At 47.6% G+C, this 26,169-nt stretch overlaps 1 protein-coding gene across 4 annotated transcripts; it reads left to right on the forward strand.

Moving 5' to 3' along the window:
* Window positions 1-43: 43 nt before the first annotated feature.
* Window positions 44-25,112, forward strand: INO80C (INO80 complex subunit C). Of its 4 annotated transcripts, XM_086372743.1 has the most exons (6): window positions 76-265; window positions 1,967-2,014; window positions 15,401-15,511; window positions 16,727-16,838; window positions 17,768-17,835; window positions 24,727-25,112. In XM_086372743.1, exons 3-6 carry the CDS (start codon window positions 15,410-15,412, stop codon window positions 24,856-24,858), a joined length of 414 nt encoding a protein of 137 aa, XP_086228869.1. In that variant the 5' UTR covers window positions 76-265; window positions 1,967-2,014; window positions 15,401-15,409; the 3' UTR covers window positions 24,859-25,112. The 4 variants fall into 4 exon arrangements, with proteins under 4 accessions (XP_086228868.1, XP_086228872.1, XP_086228869.1 ...); XM_086372742.1 differs by lacking the exon at window positions 1,967-2,014 and having other exon boundaries at window positions 44-265; XM_086372745.1 differs by lacking the exon at window positions 76-265 and having other exon boundaries at window positions 1,967-2,245.
* The last annotated feature ends 1,057 nt before the right edge of the window (window positions 25,113-26,169 follow it).

Consider the following 26,169-nt stretch of genomic DNA (forward strand, 5'->3'; position numbering starts at 1 on the left):
CGGGCCGGGTTTTCAAACCATCGAGACGGAAGTACAGCGGGCCGGAAGTTCCAGGGCCTGCACCGGGACCCGAGTGGGGAGGGGGGGAGGAGCAAGGCTCAGGGTGGGAATGGCGGCTCAGATCCCCATTGTGGCCACCACGTCCACTCCGGGGATAGCCCGGAACAGCAAGAAGAGGCCGGCCAGTCCTTCCCACAACGGCAGCAGCGCCGGGGGCTACAGCGCCAGCAAGAAGAAAAAGGTGTCCGCCTCCGGCTTTGCGCAGGTTAGCTGTCACTCGCCTAATCTGCGCGTGCGCGGAAGCCCACATTCCCTTCCCCTTCCCGATCCCAGGGGCTCGAGGGCACATGCGCGGGCCCGAGTGGGTGGGGCTCAGCGAGGCTGGGCGTTTCTTGTGGGCGGGGCCGTACAGTCACACCTCTTTCGTAGATGCGGTCTCTGGTGCGAGTGAAACTTCTCCGCACCCTCTTACTTTGGCTACGTGGGTTTTGATTAAATAACCATCCGCGTTGCATTGTCTAGAACAGGGGAGGTGGGGAGGCTGTTATTGCCTTAATCGTAGGGCCACCTCTTCCCGTCGAAGTCTCGTTTGGAGCGAGGCTCCGGACTTCTCCTTAATGTGAGTTTCAGTTAAGCAGAAGTTCGCGTGTGTCTCGCCTTGCTCCATTCTTCAGACATTTACCAGATACCTGTGAGGTGCAGAGCGCCCTAATGAACCGTGTGGAGGAATATAAAGATGTATTGCTACGGATGATTTCCCTCATCCTCGGGAAAGTGCTTTTTTGACCTTTAGTTTCCCTGCCCCAGAGTAGGTTTGGTCTTACCTCATAGGGTTGTTATGAGGATTCAGTGAGATCATGGTCGTAAAGATCTTGAGCACAGCGCCTGGCACGACTTCACCGCATCTGGGCGATCCGGGCTCCACGATTCCAGAAAAGCATTTGCAGCACAAGAGTAGCTTGGTTAGATAAGTGTTTTTCTTGGCTCCTGTATTTTATTTAAAGCCGTGAGAGAGCAAAGATGGAGTGTGTTACTTTGTACTCTCCAACACAAGGTGTAGCATCCTTCACCCAGAAGGATAGTCTAGCGATATTAGCTGTCTATGGTTTTCTCCATTGGTAATTGGTAGCGCACTTTTTCGGAGAAGGCAATGGCACCCCACTCCAGTACTCTTGCCTGGAAAATCCCATAGACGGAGGAGCCTAGTATGCTGCAGTCCATGCGGTCGCTGAGGGTCGGACACGACTGAGCGACTTCACTTTCACTTTTCACTTTCATGCATTGGAGAAGGAAATGGCAATCCACTCCAGTGTTCTTGCCTGGAGAATCCCAGGAACGGCGGAGCCTGGTGGGCTGCCTTCTATGGGGTCGCACAGCGTTGGACACGACTGAAGTGACTTAGCAGCAGTGCACTTTTTTCCTTTTAAAATATTTGTGTATGATTTGCATACAGTGACCTGCAAGAGTAGAGACCAGTGACTTTACATATGTACCCACCTATGTGGCCACCATCCAGATTAGGATAGAGAGCATTTCTAAGAGCCCCTGAATATTCCTTGGTGACCTTTCCAGTTGGTACTCTCTTCCCTCCCAACTGGAGGTAATTGCTACTCTGACCTCTCCCACCATAGACTGACTTTGTCTTTTTGAGCAGAATATAAATGGAATCATACAGAGCATAGGGCTTCCCTGGTGGCTCAGACGGTGAAGAATCTCCTGCAACGCAGGAGACCTGGGTTCGACCCCTGGGTTGAGAAAATCCCCTGGAGGAGGGCATGGCAACCCACTCCAGTATTCTCACCTGGAGTATCCCATGGACTGAGGAGCCTGGTGAGCTGCAGTCCATGGGTCACAAAGAGTTGGACACTCCTGAGTGACTAACACCGTTTCTTTTCTTACAGAGCATATTCTTTTGTGTGTGTTTGGATTTCTCTGTGAAACAGTGTTTCCCCATTTCCTTCTCCAGGGGATCTTCCTGACCCAGGAATCCAACCCAAGCCTTCTGCGTTGACAAGTGGGTTCTTTACCACTGAGCCACCAGGGAACTAAAGTATAAGAATTCTTTACGTATTCTTGGCTGGAAGAAGAAATGGCAGTCCACTCCAGTGTTCTTGCCTGGAGAATCCCATGGACAGAGGAGCCTGGTGGGTTACAGTCCAAGGGGTTGCAAAGAGTCAGACACGACTGAAGTGACTTAGCATGCATGCACTAGCACGCACGGAGTTCTCTGCCAGATATATGCATTGTGAGTACTTTCTCCCAGTATTGTGCTCAGTGCATTTTGATATCCAGCTGTGCCAAGACCAAAGAATGTAGTCAGTACCTATTGAGAGGAATGATTGTCTTGACCCAAGGTAGCACTGCTCATCAACTCCCACCACCACAGCAAGCTTCAGAAAGTGGATGAATGCCTTCTGAATGGGGGGATTTCCAGTAACCCCACTGGGTGGACATCGCAACCTTGCTGGTCTTAGAACTCTCAGTAATGGGAAGGGCTGCCTAGGTTCTTCCTGTGAGTCCCCTCCATCTCAGCAGCCTCAGCCCTTTTTTGGGCTGGAAAGAGAAGGGCATTCCCAGGAATAGTGACTTCTTTGTTCACTTCTCCCCAGCTGGTGTTTAACTAATGAGGTGGATAGCCAGTTACCTGACTCCCACCCTCAGCATCTCACGAAGGAAAAAAAAAATTGTCTTCTATCTCCAGAAGTCTTAGATTTCCCCCCTGTTCTAACATAGCACCAGGGCTTCCCAAATGGCTCAGTAGTAAAGAATCTGCCTGCAAGGCAGGAGATGGGTTCAGTCCCTGGGTTGGAAAGATCCCCTGCTGGAGGGCATGGCAACCCACTCCAGTATTCTTGCCTGGACAATCCCCATGGACAGAGGAGCCTGGTGGGCTACAGTCCATGGGGTCACAAAGAGTCAGACACGCCTGAGCAATTAAACCACCACCACCACCAACATAACATTGCGTCCTCATTCCCTGGTCCGCAGTAAATGCAGGCATTAGCACAGTGCTGCCCTGAGGGCTGCCTGGCATCTTCCTAAATTGTCCTCAGCCTTCGGTTATGTTTCTGTTGAGTTCAGTCAGCAAGTATTTATATCTGTTCTGTCTCCAGCAGTAAGCTTAAGTTATTTCAGTGGATTATCGCTTGTCTCTGCCCTCCCAAAATCCTTCCAGGAGGAGAGAATGACCTACATATATTGTAGTAGTTTTCTTCTGCTATCATAACAGATGACCACAAATTCTGTGGCTTAGATAACACTGGTTTATCAGTTCCTGGTTTTGTAGGTCATAAGTCCAGGCACAACGAGATAGGTTTGGTTCCCTGGTCCCTGAAATCAAAGTGTCGGCTGGGCTGGTTTGTTGGGTGGATGCTCTGAGGGAGGATCTTTTTTGAGCCTTACTGAGATCGTTGGCAGAATTCAGTTCTTTGCAGTGGTAGGACTGAAGTCCCTGTCTCCTGGCTGTCAGTTCGTCCCCGTCCAAGTTCCTTGACGCACTGTCTCCTCCGTCTTTGAAGCCAACTGTTGAGAATCTCTTTTGTGTCTAATCCCTCTTACTCCTCAAACATCTCTGACTTCTCTTGTCTCTGACTCTGAGCCCAGCTTTAAAGAGCATATGTGATTAGGGCAGGCCCACCAGGATAGTCTCCTTTAAGATCAGCTGACCTGAGACCTTAATTTTATTTCAAATATAAGATATGTGTTGCATTTCCCTTCAATATATCACAGATCGCTTCACAGTGGTACATACATTAGCATTTGCGTAAAAATGGGGTCAAGGTGTGTATACACCAGAGACCTGGAATCTTAAGGGCCATCTCTGAATTCTGCCTGTCACATATCTGAAATGGGAAAATCTCATCATTTCTAACCATGTCCCAAAGCCAGTTATGGGTCTTTTCTGGTATTGGTGCCTTAGTGGTGGGACACAGGAAGATGAAGACTCAGAGCCAGAGATGGTCACCAGAGAAGGAGAAGTAGAGAGAAGAGGGACTAGAGGCGGCCTTTGAGGAGTGGACAGTTTGACTAGGGAAGGCCTTCCAGACTTGGAGCTATGCCCAAGTGTCAGGATGCTCAAAGTGTCATCAATGGGAAATGAGTGTTTTTCTATATAAATGATCATAGTTATTGAGTTAAAAGGGACTTTACAGATCTTTCAGTATCTTAAATTTCCCTACTTCAGTCATTTCAGCTATTTTGTGTCTTACAAAAAAATTAAAAAAACAGTGTCTGTTAACCTTTCATGGGATTTAAAAATTTACAAAGGACACTCACATAGACATTAGAGTGCTTTTTGAAATTAGTGAAAATAACTTGATGGATTCTTAAGGTGGGTTTTACTTTTCCAGAAGGTGCATGCTTTTTCTGAAGTAAAATTGAATGAATGGATGAAATATAAAGGGCTTACTGCTTGGAAATCCTCAGGGGTTGAAGGGAATATTTTTGACCTGAAAGTATTTGGAGCAAAGCATTTATAGATGTCTCATTTATGTCAGCCGTGTAAAGTGATATTAAATACTTTGAGTACTAAAACAATTTTGTTTTATTAGTTCATCAAGATGAATCTTTAGTTCAGCAGAAATCATTAGTGTTTGTGCTTGCTAAGTAGTACATCTGTACAAAACTACAAGTCTTCTTTTTGGATTTAGATTTTCAGTGTAACTAACATATTTATTGATTACTTACATTATAATTTGGAAAGTGCCACCTCCCACCCATTTTGGTCCTGATACTTTGAAAATGACTAGTGTTAAGTTGGGTTGAAAAACAGATACACTGTGCTAAAGTGAAAGCAATCGTGATAAATAATAATAGTTATATTTATTGGGCACTTACTGTGTATACCCTGGAGAAGGCAATGGCACCCCACTCCAGTACTCTTGCCTGGAAAATCCCATGGACGGAGGAGCCTGGTAGGCTGCAGTCCATGGGGTCGCAAAAAGTCGGGCACGACTGAGCAACTTCACTTTCACTTTACTATGTATACCAAGTACTGTTCTAAGTACTTTCTAATTGCTGTCTCATTTAATTCTCAGAACAACCCTCTGAGAATTGTTATTCTACAGATAAAAAGACAGACGCATAGAGAGGTTAAGTAACTTTTCTGTGGTCACACAGCTGACAAGTGATAGAGTCGGTATTGAGATACAAATGGACTACCCAGAATCTACATTCTTTTTCTTGACTGCCTGTCTTAACATCACTCTTACTGCTCTACATCTGAGAAGATACAATTAGATCTCTAATATAACCATATCCCAGGTGCAGAGAATGCTTTGGGGTGGGGGGAAGATTTTATTAGATCAATACAGGGCATTTTTTTAAATTGGAGGAGAGTTGCTTTACAATATTGCCTTAGTTTCTGGTGTACAACAACGCGAATCAGCTATTTGTTGTTAAGTCACTAAGTTGTGTCCGAATCTTTGCAACCCCATGGACTGCAGCACGCCAGGCTCCCCTGTCCTTCACTGTCTCCTGGGGTTTGTTTAACTTCATGTCCATTGATTCAGTGATGCTATATAACCATTTCATCTTCTGCCGCCCCCTTTTCCTCCTGCCCTCAATCTTTCCTAGCATCAGGGTCTTTTCCAATGAGTCTGCTCTTTGCATCAAGTGGCCAAAGTACTGGAGCTTCAGCTTCAGCATCAGTCCTTCCAATGAATATTCAGGGGTGATTTCCTTTAGGATTGACTGGTTTGATCTCCTTGCAGTCCAGGGAATTCTCAAGAGTCTTCTCCAGCACCACAATTTGAAAGCATCAGTTCTTTGGCTCTCAACCTTCTTTATGGTCCAACTGTCACATCCATACATGACTACTGAAAAAATCATAGCTTTGATTAGACGGACTTCTGTCGACCAAGTAATATCTCTGCTTTTTAACATGCTTTTTAATCAGCTATAAGTATACATACATCTCCTCCCTCTTGAGCTTCCCTCCCACTCCTACCCCTATCCCACCCCTCTAGGTCATCACAGAGCACCTGAGCTGAGCTCCCTTTGTTATACAGCAAATTCCCACTAGCTATCTATTTTACATATGGTAGTCTATGTGTCGGAGAAGGCAATGACACCCCACTCCAGTACTCTTGCCTAGAAAATCCCATGGACAGAGGAGCCTGGTAGGCTGCAGTCCATGGGGTCGCAAAGAGCTGGACACGACTGAACGACTTCACTTTTACTTTTCATTTTCATGCATTTGAGAAGGAAATGGCAACCCACTCGAGTGTTCTTGCCTGGAGAATCCCAGGGACAGGGGAGCCTGGTGGGAGGCTGTCTATGGGGTCACACAGAGTCGGACCCTACTGAAGCGACTTAGCAGCAGCAGCAGCAGCAGCAGCAGCAGTCTATGTGTGTATGTGTGTTAGTCACTCAGTCATGTCTGACTGTTTGTGGCCCCAAGGACTGTAGCCTGCCAGGCTCCTCTGTCCATGAGATTCTCCAGGAAAGAATACTGGAGTGGATTGCCATTCCCTTCTCCAGGGGATCTTTCTGATCCAGGGATCCAACCCAAGTCTCTTGCATTGCGGGCAGTTTCTTTAACACCAAGCCACCAGGGAAGCCCCATGGTAGTCTATATATATGTCAATGATACTCTCTCAATTTGTTCCACCCTCTCCTCCCTCTGTGTCCGCAAGTCCTTCTCTATGAATACAGGGCAGTTTATATTTTCCAAGTGGCTATTCAGGTTAATAAAATCTACAGAGAAACCTAATTGACCTACAGACTAATAGGTTACCTAATCGGCTGATGTATGATGGTGACGCAGTTATCATAACATCATGTAAGCTGAGAGGCAACAGTTGCTTCTTTAGAAGGCTAGTGCAGAGTACAGGGGACAGTAGACTCTTCTGCCATTGGAGGCAGCTGGAGAACACTATCCTGGCTTGCTTTATTCATTTAAGCAAGCGATCATTCTACCTCACCTTTCAAACAAACCATATTTTTAGTTTTCTTTTTTCTATTTTTAAAGTGGCCATAAAACACCAGCCAGTCTTCTTCCCCCACAACTATGATCATTTGTGTTTCCTACGTGTAGATACAGGTTTTCATAAACCATATTTGGTGTATAACATTGTGGGCCCTGCCTTCCACTTAGCATTGTTTCCTGGCCCTTTCTCTGTGTTGATAGTCTTCACAAGGAATTAAGTGCTCTAACTTAATTGACTTGATTGGATGTTAGATTACATCTCACATTTTTGCTGTTTCAAGTAATAACCCTACAGTAGCCCTGCGTTGTAGACTAGGCTCAGGTGTTTGAATCTAGGTTACTATTAGATAGATGTAACTGGGTGTTGGGTTCTTACATGATAGACAAAGGACATTTGTCTCTCTCTGTGTAACCAGAGAGAAGGCCCCAGTTACCCTTCGGTTGGAGTCAGGACCCTGCGAGCTGCCCTGGAGACACGAAGCTGTGTGACTGGGATCTCCAGGCAGGCAAGCTGAGGCCTGGCTGATTCTGGAGTCACGTAGGGGTTGTCAGGTGTTCCTTTGTTGGCGGGTTGGGTTTCTCTTCCTTGGGACTTCAGTTCAGTCGCTCAGTCGTGTCCAACTCTGCGACCCCATGGACTATAGCACACCAGGCTTCCATGTCCATCACCAACTCCCAGAGCTTGCTCAAACTCATGTCCTCTGTCGTCCCCTTCTGCTCCTGCCCTCAATCTTTCCCAGCATCAGGGTCTTTTTAGCTCTTTCTGTGTTGCAGAGTAGACACCCCTTAGGGCCAGGCGTCACTTCTTTCCTGATCGCAGGGCGGTCATGTCTTCAACCGTTCAGCTCCTAAAGTCTCTTAGCAAAGGAAATGGCAACCCACTCCAGTGTTCTTGCCTTGAGAGTCCCAGGGACGGGGAAGCCTGGTAGGCCACCGTCTATGGGGTCACAAAGAGTCGGACATGACTGAAGCGACTTAGCAGTCACATATTAATTGCAGCCCTGCCTCCCGGACTCGATCCTCCTCTGGACAGAAGGTCTCTCCCTCTCATCTCGTCACTAACAGACCCAGGCGTCCAGCTTGGCAGAAGCCCAGGGGAAGGGAAGACCGAGGGTGGAGTACCACAGAGGGTGGGTTTAAAGGGGAAAGAAAAGCAGAGCACCCAGCCCTGGGCCCAGAGCCACGTGTTCTTTGCACCTGCTCAGAGAGGGAAGCCAGCAGTCGTTGTTTCAGGGTCAGGAAGTGGCTCCGGGTCAACGGTGGCCCATTTGGTGTCAGGATGGTGTCCTTTCCTGTCCCCGCCTCAGCTGCTGGAGGTCTGGCCTGCGGACGGGGAAGCGGCGAGGAAAAGGTGATCAGACAAACAGGAGGGCTCGGTTGGTGCTGGGGTCAGGGCTAGAGCGCGGCCTCGTCAATCCCTTCCTACTGCTGGAGCAGCCCGCGCAGCAGGCCTCTCCTCCCACTGCCTCCCTCCCTCTGGCTGCTGTCTGTCTCCAGGTGGGGTCCCTGCCCTCCCAACTCACGTGGGCTGCAAAGCACCTGCGTTCCTCAGCAGTCCAGGTCCAGCGAGGCATTCCTGCCACGTCCTCCTGGGCCTCCGAGGACCTGGGAGCAAACAACCCTTATCAAAGGGCTGTTCTGTGTTCCCTCCCAGGATTTCCCTGTGCACCCAGCACCTCTGAGCCTCCCCACTTAGGAGTCGGGGGCTTCCTAGGTAATGAACCCCGCTGCCAATGCAGGAGATATAAGAGACTCGGGTTTGATCCTTGGGTTGGGAAGACCCCTGGAGGAGGGCATGGCATCCCACTCCAGTAGTCTTGCCTGGAGAATCCACGGACAGAGGAACCTGGCAGGCTACAGTCCACGGGGTCACACAGAGTCAGGCAGGACTGATGCAGCTTAGCACACACGCACACACACTTCTGGTTCAGAAGAAAAAGCTGATGCCCCTGCTGAGGACGGTGCCCTGCGAGCCAGGCATGTTCTGTGGATGGTTCTGGAATCACCAGCAGAGCCTTCTGGGCCTGGTTCTTCATTGCCCTCAAGTATCTCCTCTTTGCTTCTGAGCAGTTCCGTTGGTTTCTTTTCTCCCTGGTGGAAACAGCATTATGTAAGCAGTCATTTTCTTTATGAAAAACTCAGTGAAGCTGAATCTTAAAGTGGATCTGGCCCCAGGATACCTCTTTCACATTCCACCTGTTTTTCTCGAGTTGGCCCCGGCTGGCTGGGCTTTTCTGGTCTGACCTGATGCTCACCATGTAGTTCTTAGAGTTGTTTTTCTCTCTCTCCCTTAACATGGGCCGCCCTATAGGCCCTGTGTCCTGGCAGTCCACACCCACCGGCCTGCTCCTCGCTGGTGTCGTGACCCCCAAAAGCAGCGCCTGCCCATTAGCAGCACTCCCCGGTCCCCTGTCCTGCCAGCTCCTGACAACCCCTGGCCTACTCTCTATCTCTGTGAGTTTGACTACTCTAGGTGCCTCAGCTAAATGCAACCATACAATAGGTGGCCTTCTGTGTCTGGCTTCTTTCAGTTAGCATAATATACTCGGGTTTATCCATGTCGTACCATGTATTAGTACTTCATTCCTTCTTACAACTGTAGAATATTCCACTGTATGGATGAACCTCATTTTGTTTATGCGCTCATTGGTTGATGGATATTTAGGTTGTTTGTACTTTTGGGTTATTATAAATAATGCTTCTATGAATATTTATGTATGAGTTTTTGCATAAACATTTGTTTTTAATTCTCTTAGCTAAGTACCTAGGACTGGAATTATTAGGTCATATGATAATTCTGTGTTTAACTTTTGAGGACCCACTAGACGTTCTTCCAAGTAACTGCACCTTTGTACAGCTCACGAGCAGTGTGTGAGGGTTCCAGTTTCTCCACATCTTCACCAACACATGTTATTATGCCTCTGAGTAGAGCCATCCTGGTGGGTATGGAGTAATATCTCATTGTGGTTTTGATATATTTCCCTAATGACTAATGATGTTGAGCAAATTGTCCAGGTTTGCCTAGTGGGAACCTCTTCAAACTGACTCTTGTGTCTTTTACTTTACCTCTGTCATTTTTTGAGTGCCATGATGGACTGAACTGTGTTCATTCAAGATTTATTTGTTAAAAGCCTAACCCCCAGCATGCCTCAGAAAGTTACTATATTTGGAAATAGGGCCATTAGTAGTTAAGGTTAAATGAGGTCATAAGGGTGGAGCCCTAATCCGATTTGACTGGTGTCCTCATAAGAGGGAGGCTGTCATAGGGGCGTGTATACACAGTCAGAAGACAGTCACCCACAAATCAAAGAGATCAGTCTCAGGAAAACCCAGCCCTGCTGACATCTTGATCTTGAACTTCTAGTCTCTAGAACCTTAATAAACTAAATTTCTCTTATTTAAACCACCCAGTCTGTGGTATTAATATTTTGTTACACAGCCCTAGCAAACTGATACAAGTGATTTCTTACCTTCTGGCACCAAAAACTCATGCTGTACTTTCTTGCCCCAGTCCTGGAATCAGCTGTTTCTTCATAGATCACTTGTTCTTGGAGAACAAAACCTGGAAACCAGGATCTGAGCACTGGTGTGCCTGTTGTGTGTTGACCAATAGAAGGTGCGCAATGTGAGAGTTGTGAGTTAAGCTTTATTTGGGGCAAAATGAGGACCGCAGCCCAGGAGACAGCACCTCAAAGAGCTCGGAGAAACTGCTCCAGAGAGGTAGTGGGGGAAGGTTGATAAATAAGATTTTGGTGAAGAGTTCCATGCAATCAAACGCTTATCTTACAAAAGGTTTTCCTCTAGTCAAGAGGAGCTGATGTCACCATGAAGGGATTTAGTGCTTTTGTAGATAGGAGGTGCAAGGATTGGGACCGTGAACTCAGTTCCTGAAAATACGTATCTAAGGAGCTGCTGTCTATGGGGTCGCACAGAGTCGGACACGACTGAAGTGACTTAGCAGTAGCAGCAAGGAGCTGTCCACCAGTCCTCCTGGAGCACAGAGGGCCTCGCTGCTGTTCTCCACCCTGAACTCCCTTCAGGGCATGTGCAGCCGCAGCAGCACGGGGTTCAGTCCTCCACAGAGGCAGAGATGGCAAATGCCCTTGGCAAGCCGATTTGCGGTTGACATGTTCATTGTTTCTAGCCATCTCATTGGAAGCAATTAGGAAATGTAGGGGCTCATGTGTGTGAGTGTGTGTATGACCGTCCCCCATGCTCCTGTATCCATTTCTTTATTATTATTATTATTTAAAAAAAAAATCTGGCTGCCCTGGGTCTTCATTTCAGCATGTGGACTTTCTCTAGTGGTGATGTGCAGGCTTCTCTTGTTGCACAGCATGGGCCCTAGAGCAGGCAGGTTTCAGGAGTTGCAGCTCGCGGACTCTCTAGTCATGGCCTGTGGGCTGAGTCACTCTGTGGAATTCGGGATCTTAGTTCCCTGACCAGGGATCGAACTCACGTCCCGTGCATCGGAAGGTGGATTCTAAACCACTGGACCACCAGGGAAGTTCCCATTTCCATGTTTATCTTTCTATCTATATGTTAAACCCATGAATTTATATCGCTAACCTGTGATTTCAGTCCAGTAGCAGGCGGTTCATTCTAGCTGTCCCTCAGTCCTTATTTGCCTCATCTTAGAACGCATATTAAGTAGTTTCAGAACCATTAACCTGTACTCCTGGGAGAAACAAACCTCCCAATTGTTCATGGTTCTTTTTGCCTCTCACCTTGAGTTATATTTTTGGAATACTGTGTTCATATCACTAACGTTATTTCTCCCTTCCTCCCTTTTAGTGTGTCTGTGTTATTCACTCAAACCTCAGGTTGTTTTGGTTTCTTGTGTGCATTCCATTTTTTCTATCTGCTGCCCCATGCTTGTTGGATTTGTCCATCTATTTGTATGTGAAACTTTAACATTCTAAAGGAGATCAGCCCTGGGTGTTCTTTGGAAGGAATGATGCTAAAGCTGAAACTCCAGTACTTTGGCCACCTCATGCAAAGCGTTGACTCACTGGAAAAGACTGATGCTGGGAGGGATTGGGGACAGGAGGAGAAGGGGACGACAGAGGATGAGATGGCTGGATGGCATGACCGACTCAATGGATGTGAGTTTGAATGAGCTCTGGGAGATGGTGATGGACAGGGAGGCCTGGCGTGCTGCAGTTCATGGGGTCGCAAAGAGTCGGACACGACTGAGCGACTGAACTGAACATGCCTCAAAAGGTCAAAACTACGGACAGCTATACTTGGAGATGTTTACTCCTCTCTTACTTCCACCCTGTTCCCTTGCACCCACGGGTAACCAAACCCAGTCATTTCTGAATTAGCCTTCCTGTGTTTCTTTGGGTTTGGCTGCTGCTTGCCATCCAGAGGCGATTCCTTACGACAAACCCCTGAACATATATATCTCAAAAACGGATGCTGACAGAGTTATGCTGCATTGTCTTGTTCCTTAACTCCAATCAGTTAATCAGCCAGTGATTATTTGGTGCTTCTCTGTGCTAGGTGCTGGGTTAGACGCAGGCATGGAAGACTGGGCCAGATGGTGAAGCCGGATGTTCAGGCCCCTGTGTCTTCTCAGTCTCAGATCGGCCCCTCTCCTCATCTGTTCACCTCTCTCCTCTGTGTCTCCTTGTTCCAGTCTGTTGTTCCCTGCCTGTTTCACAAAGCTGCTATCGTTTCATTGACTACTTGCATGCTAAGTCGCTTCAGTCATGTCTGACCCTCTGCAACCCTATGGACTGAAGCCCACCAGGCTCCTCTGTCCATGGGATTCTCCAGGCAAGAATATTGGAGTGGGTTGCCATTTCCTACTCCAGGGGATCTTCCCAACCCAGGAATTGAACCCAGGTCTCTCATGTCTTCTGCATTGGCAGGCAGGTTCTTTACCACTCAAACCACCTGGGAAGCCCTTCATTGACTAACCAAGAGTTAAATACAACTGTTAATTATGTATCCAATTTATGATATTACTCTTACCAATAGTCAACACAAAATAGCATTGACAACTGGCCAAAACTGCGCAAGGTAATGTTGGTTACTGATTAAATGTGATGGGAAAAAACCAAAGCTCCATCAAATTGGGTCTCCCAGGACACATATATTAATACCCACAGAAATTTTAGGACCATGAAGGAAAAATCACAAGGGTAATGGAAGTTAGTTACATACAAAATGCTAGATCTTATCTTTCTTGTAAAATTAAAACTGACATGAGCTAATCCCGACGGAAATTTTTATGAAGCATAAATAAAAAATGGAAAACACTGAAGACCATTTATGCTGGCAGAAAATGACTCCATGGGTTTGGGGACCAGAAAATACAAATTACAGGAGGGAGGGGGAGAGAGAGGGGAGGCTGGAAAGGAGGCCGGCATTTGTGTCTGATCCCAAGGGTGGTGGGAAGCCCTGGGCAGCTGTCAGCAGGGGACAGACATCAAACTTACATCTTAACAGTGTGTCGCTGAGCATGCTGCAGAGAATGGAGTGGGCCTCAGGCCTCCTCTGAACCCCACAACTGAGGAAGGGCCAGATAAAGGAAGGACTGTGGGAGGGAGGGGTGGAAAGGAGAAGAAAGAGAGAGAACTATGGCTACATATGGTGGGGAAAGGATGAGGAATCGGAGGGATCTTAGTTCTTAGAGAGTGGACATCTGAGCAGATCTTGGAGAGGAGAAAAGTTAGGAGAAGCTATGAATGGGGGGACGGATGAGGGGAGGGGCCGTCCGGATAGCAGAGGGGTCATGCACAGGCCCAGGGTCGGGGGAGGGGGGATGGGAGGGGAGACCCTGGAGAGGAGTCTGGGAAGTGTCTGAGGAGAAGCCCTTCAGGGGGCTGTTGCAACAGAGTGAGTGGTCCCCATCTCTCCCTCCCGCCTTCCCCCACATGGAGGCCATTTTAGGGGGGCAGGTAGGGGTGGGATCTATACATACAACCAGAACTCTCGCACTCTGCTGCTAGGAGTGTGAAAGAGGGCAGCCCGTTTGGGAAAGTGGTATGTCAGTTTCTTATCCCTGGGTTGGGAAGATCCCCTAGAGGAGGAAAATGGCAACCCACCCCAGGACTCTCGCCTGAAAAAACCCAATGGACAGAGAAGGCTGGCAGGTCACAGGCCAAAGGGTCACAAAGAACGGGACAGGACAGAGCGACTACACACGCACACACTAGTTGGTTTCTTAGAAACACGTGCTTACCGTGTAACCTGACCATCCCACATGTAGATGTTTACCCAGGAGAAGTAAAGACATACATCCATGCAGAGGCTTGTACAGAACGTTGGCAGCAGCTTTATTTATAATAGCTGAAGGCTGAAAGCAACCTACATTTCATCAGCAAGAAAATGGGTAAACACACTGTGTACATCCTATTCAGGGGAATACCACCTTAAGAGCAGTATACAAATTCTGTGCAACAAACCACCAGTCCATGCTGTGACATGGATAAACCTCAGAAACTCCATGCTGGGAAGCCAAACACAGCAGACAGCACATGCTGTCGGATTTCACTCATAAAGTTCTAGAACGGGCCAAAGTAACGTGGGATTCAGAACAATGGTGGACCATGAAGGTGGAAGATACTGACCAGGAGGAGGCCTGAGGGAACTTTCTGAGAAAGATGGAAAAAGTCTGTCTCCACAGGGACCTGGGTTACACAAATGGAAACATTTGGCAAAACTCATGAAACCTACACTTAAGATCTGCGCCTTTCACTGTGTATAAATTGTGTATCCATTAAAAAACAGTTTATTGCAGTCTGGGAAGATTGGAAATTGCAATACAAATCAGAAGTGATTTCTTGCTTTGGCTTGTTGTTTTTTTTCTTCTTGATTCTTAGCTTAAAAGGCATTTTGTTTTAAAGTCCGGGAGCCTGCTTGTCAGGGCGCTCTCTGCTGCAGCCAGCTGAACCGAGGCCTCCTGCCTCCTCTCCTCTCCTCGCTCAGAATGCTCACAATGCATTCTGTTGTGCCCTGAAGCGTGCCAGCACCAGCTTGGGTTCTCTGATTGGAGACCCTTCAAGGGACTGGATCTTTTCGGTCTTAATGTTTCAAGACATAATTTAACAAGATCAGTAGGAGCAGGGGCCACGTGGAGTCACAGGGATGGTGGGGCTTTGGCATTGGCCCCAGCTGGATTGAATCCAGAGGCAGTTACTGTGGGGCCTTGGACCTGTCCGCCTGAGCCTCAGTTTTCACCTTGTAGTGGTAGGACACCTGTGCTTGGCACACAGAGGAGCCAGGACGTCTGGTAGCTGGGGTCCCCCGGCTGCCTCCACTGTGGCCTATGCACAGACAGGTGCAGATCCCAGCCTGGCAGGTTCTCCCCCGACCCCACCCCATGCAGATCCCCGGCTGGGGCTCCGGGCACCCTGTCTGCTCTCCTGTGTCTGGTGCTGTCATCTTAGATCTTGTTGAGAGCTGAGTTAGGAAGCTCAGCTAAAGGACACTGACCCCATACTATTCTTATTTTGTTTTAAGGGTATCAGCATGGATGGTGTGACTGAGAATAAGATGGTGCCCTCTGATTTTAGCACAGGACCCATGGAGAAAGCTGCCAAACCATTGCCATTTAAGGATCCCAACTTTGTGGTAAGCATCTAAAGTGAAAGTGTCCACTGATCAGTCATGTCTTACTCTTTGCGACACCATGGACTGTAGCCCACCAGGCTCCTCTGACCGTGGAATCCTCCAGGCAAGAATACTGGAGTGGGTTGCTATTCCCTTCTCCAGGGTTTCCTCCCGACCCAGGGATTGAACCCAGGTCTCCTGCACCGTCAGGTGGGTTCACTATGCTCTGAGCCCCAGAAGCATCGAATTTGTTTTATAAATAAAAAACCAAACCACCATGCCTCGGCCTCTGATCTCACTCGGTCGGTCTGGAGCCCGGGCAGCGCTGGTGGCCTTTCTCCTTCAGTCTAAGTCACCACGCCCTCCGCCGGGGACTGTGGTTTGAGGTCTGGGGGCAGGACAGCCCTTCCTGTGGCTCTCCCAGTTCCCAAGGATTTTGTGGAATTCATTCAGTGATACTGTTTTTAGGGTGTCATTTCCAGGATGATTGCTCGCCTTCCTTTTTTCGTGAGATTTAGATGAGGTGTGCAGTAATTATAGGAGGAATGCGCCTCACTAGTTTCTTTAGGTACATCTAAGGTCTTGTGCTATCAAGTAGATATAGGTGCCTCTTTCTTTTGTTCTTGAGGGGTAGGATAAATTCCATGATTCTGATTATACCATTACAGTTTATTTTTCACTAATTACCTTTGAAAATTCAGCATTAATAGTGCCTGTAACTTTTGTGTTCTTTCCATTTTATCTTCACAAGACAAAAAAGAAAAAAAATTTCCAGAAAGCTTGCCGTGTCATGAGGGAGGCTTCTTTGGGTTTTCCTGGAGCCCCAGTAATTTACAAGGTGGAGACTGGCCCTCAGAAGGGAATTGAGAGATGTGGTCATGTGTTTAAATCTAACTTTGTAGTAAACTTACTTTAAAGTAGTGAGAAATTCATGAGTGAATTCCATAAAGTTAGACCCAATAAAGGATGTGATTTTCTATGTACATATTAAAAGAATAACCCTTTATTTCTGTTCCATCAGCGACTAACTCATGCATTTTAAAAATCCAAAAGCTGTGTTTTTTTATAAGTAAGCTTAAGGTATATGGTGTAATATGTTTTTTTAAAGCCTTAGGGTACACTGACTGTTGATTGAATGAAAGGTTTATTACAGTTATGAATAAGCATAAATGTCAGATTCTGAAATGATCGTCTCCATTGATTTTTGTTTCTTCTAATCCACGCTTGCGCCTCGAGCATTCTGGCCATGGTGGTGCAGTGGCTGGCAAGAAGAACAGAACCTGGAAGAACCTGAAACAGATCCTGGCTTCTGAAAGGGCATTGCCATGGCAACTGAATGATCCCAACTGTGAGCTGTCTAGACCCTCCTATGTGTTCACAATGTTCAGCCTAGGAACCTTCTTATAACAAACCTGCATTATCTTACCATGTTTGCGTTCATGGAGAAACATTTTCTAGCTTAGGAATTTTACAGTGGTATCAATATAGGAAGATTATGTGTGTGTTTCCTCATAGCTTTATACTCTGTGTTGAATCTGTGTGTATTGGCGTTGTCATGGATGTGTGGTTTTTAGTGTCACTGTTAACATTTCAATCTGGAGAAGCAGGTCTAGATATGATGATATGGGTGTTGCTGTTAGACAAACTGCTTATTCAAAAGTCTACTCTTAAAATGTGTTTCCAAGTAAAATGTTGCCCAAGCTTTAGGAGGGTTTCTCACCACCAGCTTAAAGGCCCGCTCTGTTTTACTCTCCAAGCCAGTGTTTTTCAGAGTTAATGCTTTATACTACAGTATTTCCGAATGTCTGTTGTATGTTCTGCTCCACTTTAGTGGAAAGTACAGGTTCAAAGTTCCTTCCATCTCCTGCCCCACGGCGTGTGTTTCGTGGGGGTGACTCAGACTGATGACAAATGAGCTAGTCAGATGCCTGGGTGTGGACATTCCGGTGTCCGGATGCTCAGATCCAATTAGTGGGTTGTTGACACCTCATCACCATCAGCCTGTGTAGCCAGAGACTGTGAAAGCAGCTGGTGGGCCGATGAGCTTTCTGGTGGTTCTGCTAGAGTGGAGGGTCCCTGGGGACAAGGCAGAGCCATACTTGAAGCCTGTGCTTGGCCTATGGCATCCTGTATTATTTCCCCAGAGAATTCTCTGAGCACTTAGTCACATGGTAGAAAGTTTGGGAATATTATCAAGCAATATTTTTAGGGAAAAAGGGGAAGGGATCTGAATGCTTTAAAGCCAGTTCAGTTAGCTTCTTGTTTTTTTTTTTCCAGACTTCAGTATTGATGCTCCTCCATCCTTTAAACCAGCTAAGAAGTATTCTGATGTTTCAGGTCTTCTTGTGAGTATCATCACACCTCTATGTCATATAACACTGAGCCGAAAAGGAGATTTCACTGTCCCCTCTATTTAGACAGTGTTGAATAGTGACACTGGTCCTGCCTGGGGCTCGTGTACTGGGAACAGGTGATGGGTTTGTACAGAAGCGTTTATGCAGTTATTTAAGAGCGGCAGCGACCAAGAGCTGGGACTTCCCAGGTGGCTTGGTGGTAAAGAATCTGCCTGCCACGCAGGAGACACGGGTTCTATCCCTGGGTCGGGAAGATCCCCGAGAGAAGGACATGGCAACCTCACTCTGAGTATTCTTGTCTGGAGAATCCCATGGACAGAGGAGCCTGGTGGGCTACAGTCCATGGGGTTGCAAAGAGTTGAACATGACTTAGCAACTAAAAGGCAGCAGCAGCAACCTGGGGCATCCATGTGGGCAGCCTGGAGCAGGTGTTGCTCCAGAAAGCAAGAGACCTGGGTATTACTTTCCTTTCCTCTCCTTGTTAACTATATGAGATAACATGAAAGAAACATTTTTTTTTTTGTTGGCTAAAGTTAAAAAAATTCCCTGCATCTTAGAGATGATTGTACTTAAAAAAAAAAAAAATGTAAACTTTTCTAAAGAGGCACTACAGTGAAGATAGTGGTTTTCATATTTATTTTTAAGCATCAGAATCCCTTTTCCAAATGAAAGCTTTTACAGAATGCCCTGGAGCCCACCTGCTCACTGTGGCCCCATGTGGGTCTGGTCCTCTGTCCTTCTGCCCACTCCCCACCACAGGGACCCCTGTGGTACTTCTAGGGGACACAGTTTGAAAACCAGCAGTGTGGTTCGATGAGTGGGACTTGGGCAAGTCCATGAACCTCGGTGTACCCCAGAGAATCTTGTTTCCTTATTTTCAGAATGTGGATGAAGTATAGAAGTTTTTAGAACTTTGTCATGCTTTTTCATTATTATTAGATTTGGAAGGTGGGCTTCTTCTCATAACTGTGGAAATAATGAGACACTTCATTTTTTGAAGCCCATATACCTCATTTAAATTCTTTACTTTTTTATGAAAATATATGACTCCAACCTCTGTAACAAACTAAATTAATGATACACATTTTACACTAGGAAAGATTTTTTTTTTTTATTAGTTTTCCTCTCTGGATTAGTTGTATGTTTTTAGCTTTTCTTCCAGAGAGGAGCATATACTCTTCAGACTTATTAACACAGACCTTAAGTATAATGAGCCTAAGAAACAGGGAGAGCAGCAGTGTGGGGGGTGGGGGAAGGGAGCGGTGTGTGGGGGTTGTGTCTGGTGGGCTCTTCCTTTCATCCGTTCATGGGCGTGTGTCTCTTCCGAAAGGTCCCCTGAGGGAGCTTCCATTTGAGAGAAATGTAGTTTTAGGCTATCTCTTGTCTCCTGCCAGAGAATAGTTGCCTTGTATATTTGACCCATTTTAGTAGCTGTTTATGGAAGGAGAACTAGTCTCGCACCAGTTATTCTGTTCTGGCCCAAAGTGGAAATTTTCCCCTGTTCCATTTTGTGCTGAGCTTGTAGCAGCCATGGTTTATGACTTGGAGGGTGGCCCCTTAGATCATAGCTTTATCGTCACCGTTTCCAGGCAGCTCATCTGCTAATAACAGTGGTTTTTACACATTGAAGGTGAAGTCGTTCAGTCGTGTCCAACTCTTTGAGACCCCTTGGACTGTAGCCTACCGTGCTCCTCTGTCCATAGGATTTTCCAGGCAAGAGTACTGGAGTGGGTTGCCATTTCCTTCTCCAGAGGATCTTCCTGACCCAGGGATCGAACCCGGGTCTCCCGTACTGTAGGCAGATACTTTACTGTATGAGCCACCAGGGAATTTTGTTCATGTTGAAAAGCATTGTTCCAGGCCCCTTTATGCCATTGGTAAAGGACTTGTCATGTTATACATAACCTTTTGCCCTACTGTATGTAAGAATTAACACATTCTGAATATACAAAGAACTCTACCAAATCACTGAGGGGCTTCCCTGGTGGCTCAGATGGTAAAGAATCTGCCTGCAATTTCAGGTTTGATCCCTGGGTCAGGAAGATCCCCTGGAGAAGGGAGCAATCCCATAGAAGAATCAATTAAAAAGATTATGAATAGACAATTACAAGGATGAAATGCAGATGTTAAGTTTCACTGAAACTGATAAATAGATGTTCGGTTTCACTGATAGTTAGAAAAAAGACCCATTGAATAGGGGAGAAATGAAGACATTGGCTTCTATGCCTTGCCACCAACATACAGAAATGGACATCCTCCTATATGGTTGTTTTGAGATGGGAATTACATTCGTGCATATTCTTAGGAAAACAAATGGTAAAGGTCAGTTTTCATTCTGATCCCAAAGAAAGGCAATGCCAAAGAATGCTCAAAGTACCGCTCAGTTGCACTCATCTCACACGCTAGTAAAGTAATGCTCAAAATTCTCCAAGCCAGGCTTCAGCAATATGTGAACCGTGAACTTCCTGATGTTCAAGCTGGTTTTAGAAAAGGCAGAGGAACCAGAGATCAAATTGCCAACATCTGCTAGATCATGGAAAAAGCAAGAGAGTTCCAGAAAAACATCTATTTCTGCTTTCTTGACTATGCCAAAGCCTTTGACTGTGTGGATCACAATAAACTGTGGGAAATTCTGAAAGAGATGGAAATACCAGACCACCTGACCTGCCTCTTGAGAAATCTGTATGCAGGTCAGGAAGCAACAGTTAGAACTGGACATGGAACAACAGACTGGTTCCAAATAGGAAAAGGAGTACATCAAGGCTGTATATTGTCACCCTGCTTATTTAACTTCCATGAAGAGTACATCATGAGAAACGCTGGGCTGGAAGAAGCACAAGCTGGAATTAAGATTGCCGGGAGAAATATCAATAACCTCAGATATGCAGATGACACCACCCTTATGGCAGAAAGTGAAGAGGAACTAAAAAAAGCCTCTTGATGAAAGTGAAAGTGGAGAGTGAAAAAGTTGGCTTAAAGCTCAACATTCAGAAAATGAAGATCATGGCATCTGGTCCCATCACTTCATGGGAAATAGATGGGAAACAGTGGAAACAGTGTCAGACTTTATTTTTTGCGGCTCCAAAATCACTGCAGATGGTGACTGCAGTCATGAAATTAAAAGACGCTTACTCCTTGGGAGGAAAGTTATGTCCAACCTAGATAGCATATTCAAAAGCAGAGACATTACTTTGCCAACAAAGGTCCGTCTAGTCAAGGCTATGGTTTTTCCTGTGGTCATGTATGGATGTGAGAGTTGGACTGTGAAGAAGGCTGAGCTCCGAAGAATTGATGCTTTTGAACTGTGGTGTTGGAGAAGACTCTTGAGAGTCCCTTGGACTGCAAGGAGATCCAACCAGTCCATTCTGAAGGAGATCAGCCCTGGGATTTCTTTGGAAGGAATGATGCTAAAGCTGAAACTCCAGTACTTTGGCCACCTCATGTGAAGAGTTGACGCATTGGAAAAGACTCTGATGCTGGGAGGGATTGGGGGCAAGAGGAGAAGGGGACGACAGAGGATGAGATGGCTGGATGGCATCACTGACTTGATGGACGTGAGTCTGAGTGAACTCCGGGAGTTGGTGATGGACAGGGAGGCCTGGAGTGCTGTGATTCGTGGGGTCGCAAAGAGTCAGACATGACTGAGTGACTGAACTGAACTGAGGGAGACAGGAAAGTAGAGGCCTACAATGTAACAACTTCTCTTCCAGCCAGTGCCTTAGAGAAATAGTGTGTACAAGGAGCTTCATGCAGAAATGCTCATGAGAAAACGTGCAAGCAAAACATTGAAAGCAACATAAAGGTCAACCGGGGTGGGGTGGGCGGGGTGGGGGGCACTTCCCAGGTGGCGCTAGTGGTAAAGAACCCACCTGCCAATGCAGGAAGAGTTGCAGTTCAACTCCTGGGTCGGGAAAATTCCCTGGAGGAGGGCATGGCAACCCACTCCAGTATTTCTTGCCTGGAGAATCCCATGGACAGAGAAGCCTGGTGGGCTACACAGTCCATAGGGTCACAAAGAGTCGGACATGACTGAAGTGACTAAGCACGCATTCAATGTGGGGTAGGGGTTCATCCTGTTCTGTGAGGTTGATGTATAGGTAAAAACATGGATAAACTTTTAAGATGTGGTACAAAGCAGTGTAAGTGCACGGTACTACCAAGTAAGAATAAACACCCAGTCACCGGGCGCTTCTCTGGCATATGTGCGTGTGTGTGTGTGTGTGTGTGTGTGTGTAAGAGTATGTGTATATAAAGTCTGGAAAGGTGCCCACCTAGCAGTGATTTCTACAGGGGAAGATAAAGGACTTGTTGTTGTTTGGCCACTAAATCATGTCCAGCTCTTTGCAGCTCCATGGACTGTAGCCCCCCAGGCTCCTCTGTTGATGGGATTGCCCAGGCAAGAACATTGGAGTGGGTTGCCATTTCTTTGGGGATCTTCCCAGTCCAGGGATCAAACCCAGTCTTCTGCTTGGCAGGCAGTTAGACTTGTAAAAGGAGACTGTAGTCTTATTGACAATGTTTTTCTTTCTTTTTTTGTTAAGAGAAGAATATGTTCACCTGCTACTTGTATAAATTAAACTTATGTAATTAAAAAATAAAGCCAGGCTTGTGTTTACACTGACACGTCTGTTCCGGTGAGGGGCTGTTTCCCTGTGTAGGGGCCTGGCCAGAAGGCCCACAGGGTCACACCTGTGTTGAGCCCTGGTTACAAGGCTGTGGAAAGTGCTTCAGCCCTGGGGGAAGTGGGGGCCAGCATTCACTGCCCAGCTCCCTGCAACAAGGGAGGCGATAAAGCCACTTGCTGCCTGCCCTCTGAGGAGGGGGCCTTGGCTTCATTCAGGCTGGAGGGATGGAGTCCAGAGGAGGACAGACCACAGGAGTCCAGCTCCCTGCTCGTTCATCTCTGGGGGGTCCCCGGCCTCCTTCCCTCTGTTCAGAACACTCGGTCAGGTCCGGTCTGTGCAAGTTTACATTGACCTTCCTGTCGGTGCAGCGGTGCCCTGAGTCCCGCAGTATCGATTCAGCAGCCTTCCTGGCAGTAAGGTCTGAACTTGGGCGGGCCGGCAAGGCACAGCTTGATGTTGGGAGTGAGGCAGCCACAGAGATGGAGGCAGGCCAGGGCTGGTTCATCCGCGAAGGCCAGATGATCAAAGCCAGATGCATTCGCCGGCACCTCTGCTGGGAACTGCAGGGCAGCCTCCCCTGCCAGTCAGTGCATCTCACTGCCTCATGGTCCCTCTGAAGGGACCCGCTGCTGTTTTTCTAGTTAAGCCTTCCTTTACACGAGCATCACTGAAGGAAACATTGTACAGAGAGGCAGTCGCTGGATTAAGCCAAAGGATCAAAGGTTTGTTTTGTATAGAGCTTTAATTAATCTTAGCTTTTTAGGGATAATCTCAGTTTCCTGATATGCAGACCTTAAACACTTTAGGAAGCTCCCTGTGGTAGAACTGAGACTTTTTAGAGATTGAGAAACTCATGACTCAGTCTCTTCAGCTTGTTGCCTCTTCACCCAGCCTCTCTCCCTCCTGAAATCATTGCATCGCTGGGCGTCTGGGTCCACGCAGTCGACCGGCGCTGGCACAGATGATCCACACTTGAGTAATTGGCTGCTATCTATCTAGATGTTAGTGGCATCTTTTCTAATTTCTTAAAGGAATTCCAAATGACTCACCCTCGTGTTTTCTGTTTCAAAGTCTATAGGAGCCGTGTGCCCTGAGGTAGACAGTAAGTGAGTATTTTCTCCACTTTGCATATGGGGAGAACAGGCCAAAAGAGAAATGTGATATGTCAGCGGAAACAACTTCTCTTTTCCGTGCTTGTGCTGGTCGTTCATTTGTTCATTCACCCACTCATCCCTCTTTTATGGGACAAGCACTCACCGTAGGCCCACTGTGTGCTCTGCATCGCGCCAGGAGACAGTGCAGCTGGGATCCAGTGATAAGCAGACCACGGGGTTCTGGCCTCATGGAGCCTCACAGCCTAGACTTCAGTCAGAGTCACACAGATAATAAACGTAAAAGCAGCAGAGATATGCATTCCACCGGAGACAGAGGTGCTGAGGTGAACCCCAGGGTGGGGTCCTGACCCGCCTACAGGGGCAGATAAGGCTTCCCAGATGATATGACTTTGGGGGCTGAGCCCTGAAGGTGATTGCTGAGCAAGGAAAGGGCGAATGGGCAGGACAGGAAGGAGGGTGTCAGAGCCAGGGTAGCTGGAACCAGAGAGTGGGGTACACGTGGCTGAGGAAGAGGCTCGGGAAGGGGGCGGTTCTAGGCAGTGTCTGAGGAGCCATGCTGTGGCCTTGCGCCTTTGTCCTGAGAGCAGAGAGAAGAGCCGTTGAGAGATTTCATGAGAAAAGACATGATCAGAATTGCAGGTTGTGACGATGCCCCTGGCTGCGGGTGTTGATGGCAGTCCCTTCCAGTGGAAGAGGGTGGGGTGGCCATCCCAGCCCTGCAGGGGAGCCCTTGGGGGCCTTGGGAGAGGCCTGGGGTGGGGGAACCAGGTGGGGGGCCTTGGGAGAGGCCTGGGGTGGGGGGACCAGGAGAGGAGCGCGCCTGGAGTAGGTGGAGTGGGGGCGGGTGCCGTCTGGACGGGTGCCTGCCGCCCTGAGGCGCCAAGCAGAAGATTCCCCAGGTGTCTGCTGTGGTTATTCCCCTTCTTTCCTGTCCGTACCCTGAAGCATCTCTCAAGTCTGGGGAGATTAACGTGTCTTTCCCACAGTGAGTGATTTGGCTTTCTTGGTGACAGAGTCAGACATGATGAAGATACATTGATTGCACTTTGAGTAAAAACCAGAAAACTAATTTTTAACTTGAACTTGAATCTCACTGCCAACAACACCTCTCTGCCCTTCTCTCTGCCTGTTTTCTCACCCAGGCCAACTACACGGACCCGCAGAGCAAGCTGCGCTTCAGCACCATCGAAGAGTTCTCCTACATTCGACGGCTGCCGTCCGACGTGGTCACAGGCTACCTGGCCCTGAGGAAAGCCACGAGCATCGTTCCCTGAGCCTGGAGAAACAGAGATGAGGTGGAAAACCATTTCCCAAGGCAGACTTTGGGCTCAAGATTTTGTTTTATGGAAACAAACTCCTGCTGTCAATCTGGAAATGTCAGTGCTGTGCCTTGGAAAGAATGTTTGGCTTTCATTGAAGGAGGGTTTTTTTTTTTTTTTCTGTTTTCCCTCCAAGTGTGATATTTCCTGTTGAATTAAATTATACTTCAGTTGTTGCCTCAAATAAAGTTGTTTGACAAGAAAGAAAATTGTGCTTTTAGTTTAACCCAAGTAAGTCCTCGAATTTTGGCTTCAAAGCTATGGAGTCTCTTATAACACGTTTAAAGACTCTACGATGCATCCTGACGGTAAGGCTGGATTATCCCTGATCCCTGTGATCCCCGCTTTGAGCACGTTCATCTCTGTCTCTGATCAGAATGCTTGGAAGAGGTCCAGAACTGGGGCTGGAGGAGAAAGCACAGAGGAGCTCACCCCTTTGCCCTGGCTTGGTCCTTCCCTTGGGCCTTGGTCTCTGAATCAGCCTCGCTTCTCAGCCTCCAGAACCTGTTAGGTAAGCCACTGACGGTTTGTGGCATTTAGAGCAGCCTGAGCTGACTGAAACACTAGCTCTGGCCTATTTCTGGAGGTATGGGGTGTGACCCTTGTAACCCCTTCCATGGGGGCGTCTGTCTGGGCACGGGAAGCCACCCGCTTCCCCTCCTCCGAGAGGAAAGCAGTCTGGGCCTGGAGGAGATGGGCTTTGAGCCCCTCTGAGCCCCATTCCTGCAAGTCTCTGGGGAGGGGAGAGTGGAACCAGGCCTTGGGGCTGGCTCTGCTTTGGAGATTAGGTCCCCAAGTTCCTTTTCTTTCTTAGGGAAAGCCCCTCTGGGTGGTGGTGTTTTTCAGTTGCTAAATTGTGTCCAACTCTTTGCAGCCGCATGGACCTCAGCACGCCAGGCTTCCCTGTCCATCACCAACTCTCAGAGTTTGCTCAAACTCATGTCCATCAAGTCGGTGATGCCATCCAACCATCTCATCCTCTTTCAGCCCCCTCTCCTGCCCTCCATCTTTTCCAGCATCTGGTCTTTTCCAATGAGTTGGCCCTTCGCATTAGGTGGCCAAAGTATTGGATGAGAGAAAGGGAAAACAAGGTCGAGAGTCGGCTGGGGGCTGCCTGCAGGGCCAGCGGCAGCTGCCTGGAATCCTGTGTCATTCAGCCCCTGCCCCGTAGCTGGGCGGGGCGAGGGGGTGGGAGGGGTGCTGTGTGCTTCCCTCTCCCCCATGAAAAGGGACTGGCTGACGGCCAGGAGAGCGGGGACCTTTCCT

The sequence above is a fragment of the Bos grunniens genome, chromosome 24 (assembly GCF_055505025.1).
Source record: "Bos grunniens cultivar Pamir isolate PY7600 chromosome 24, Bosgru_T2T1.0, whole genome shotgun sequence".
Classification (NCBI taxonomy): domain Eukaryota; kingdom Metazoa; phylum Chordata; class Mammalia; order Artiodactyla; family Bovidae; genus Bos; species Bos grunniens.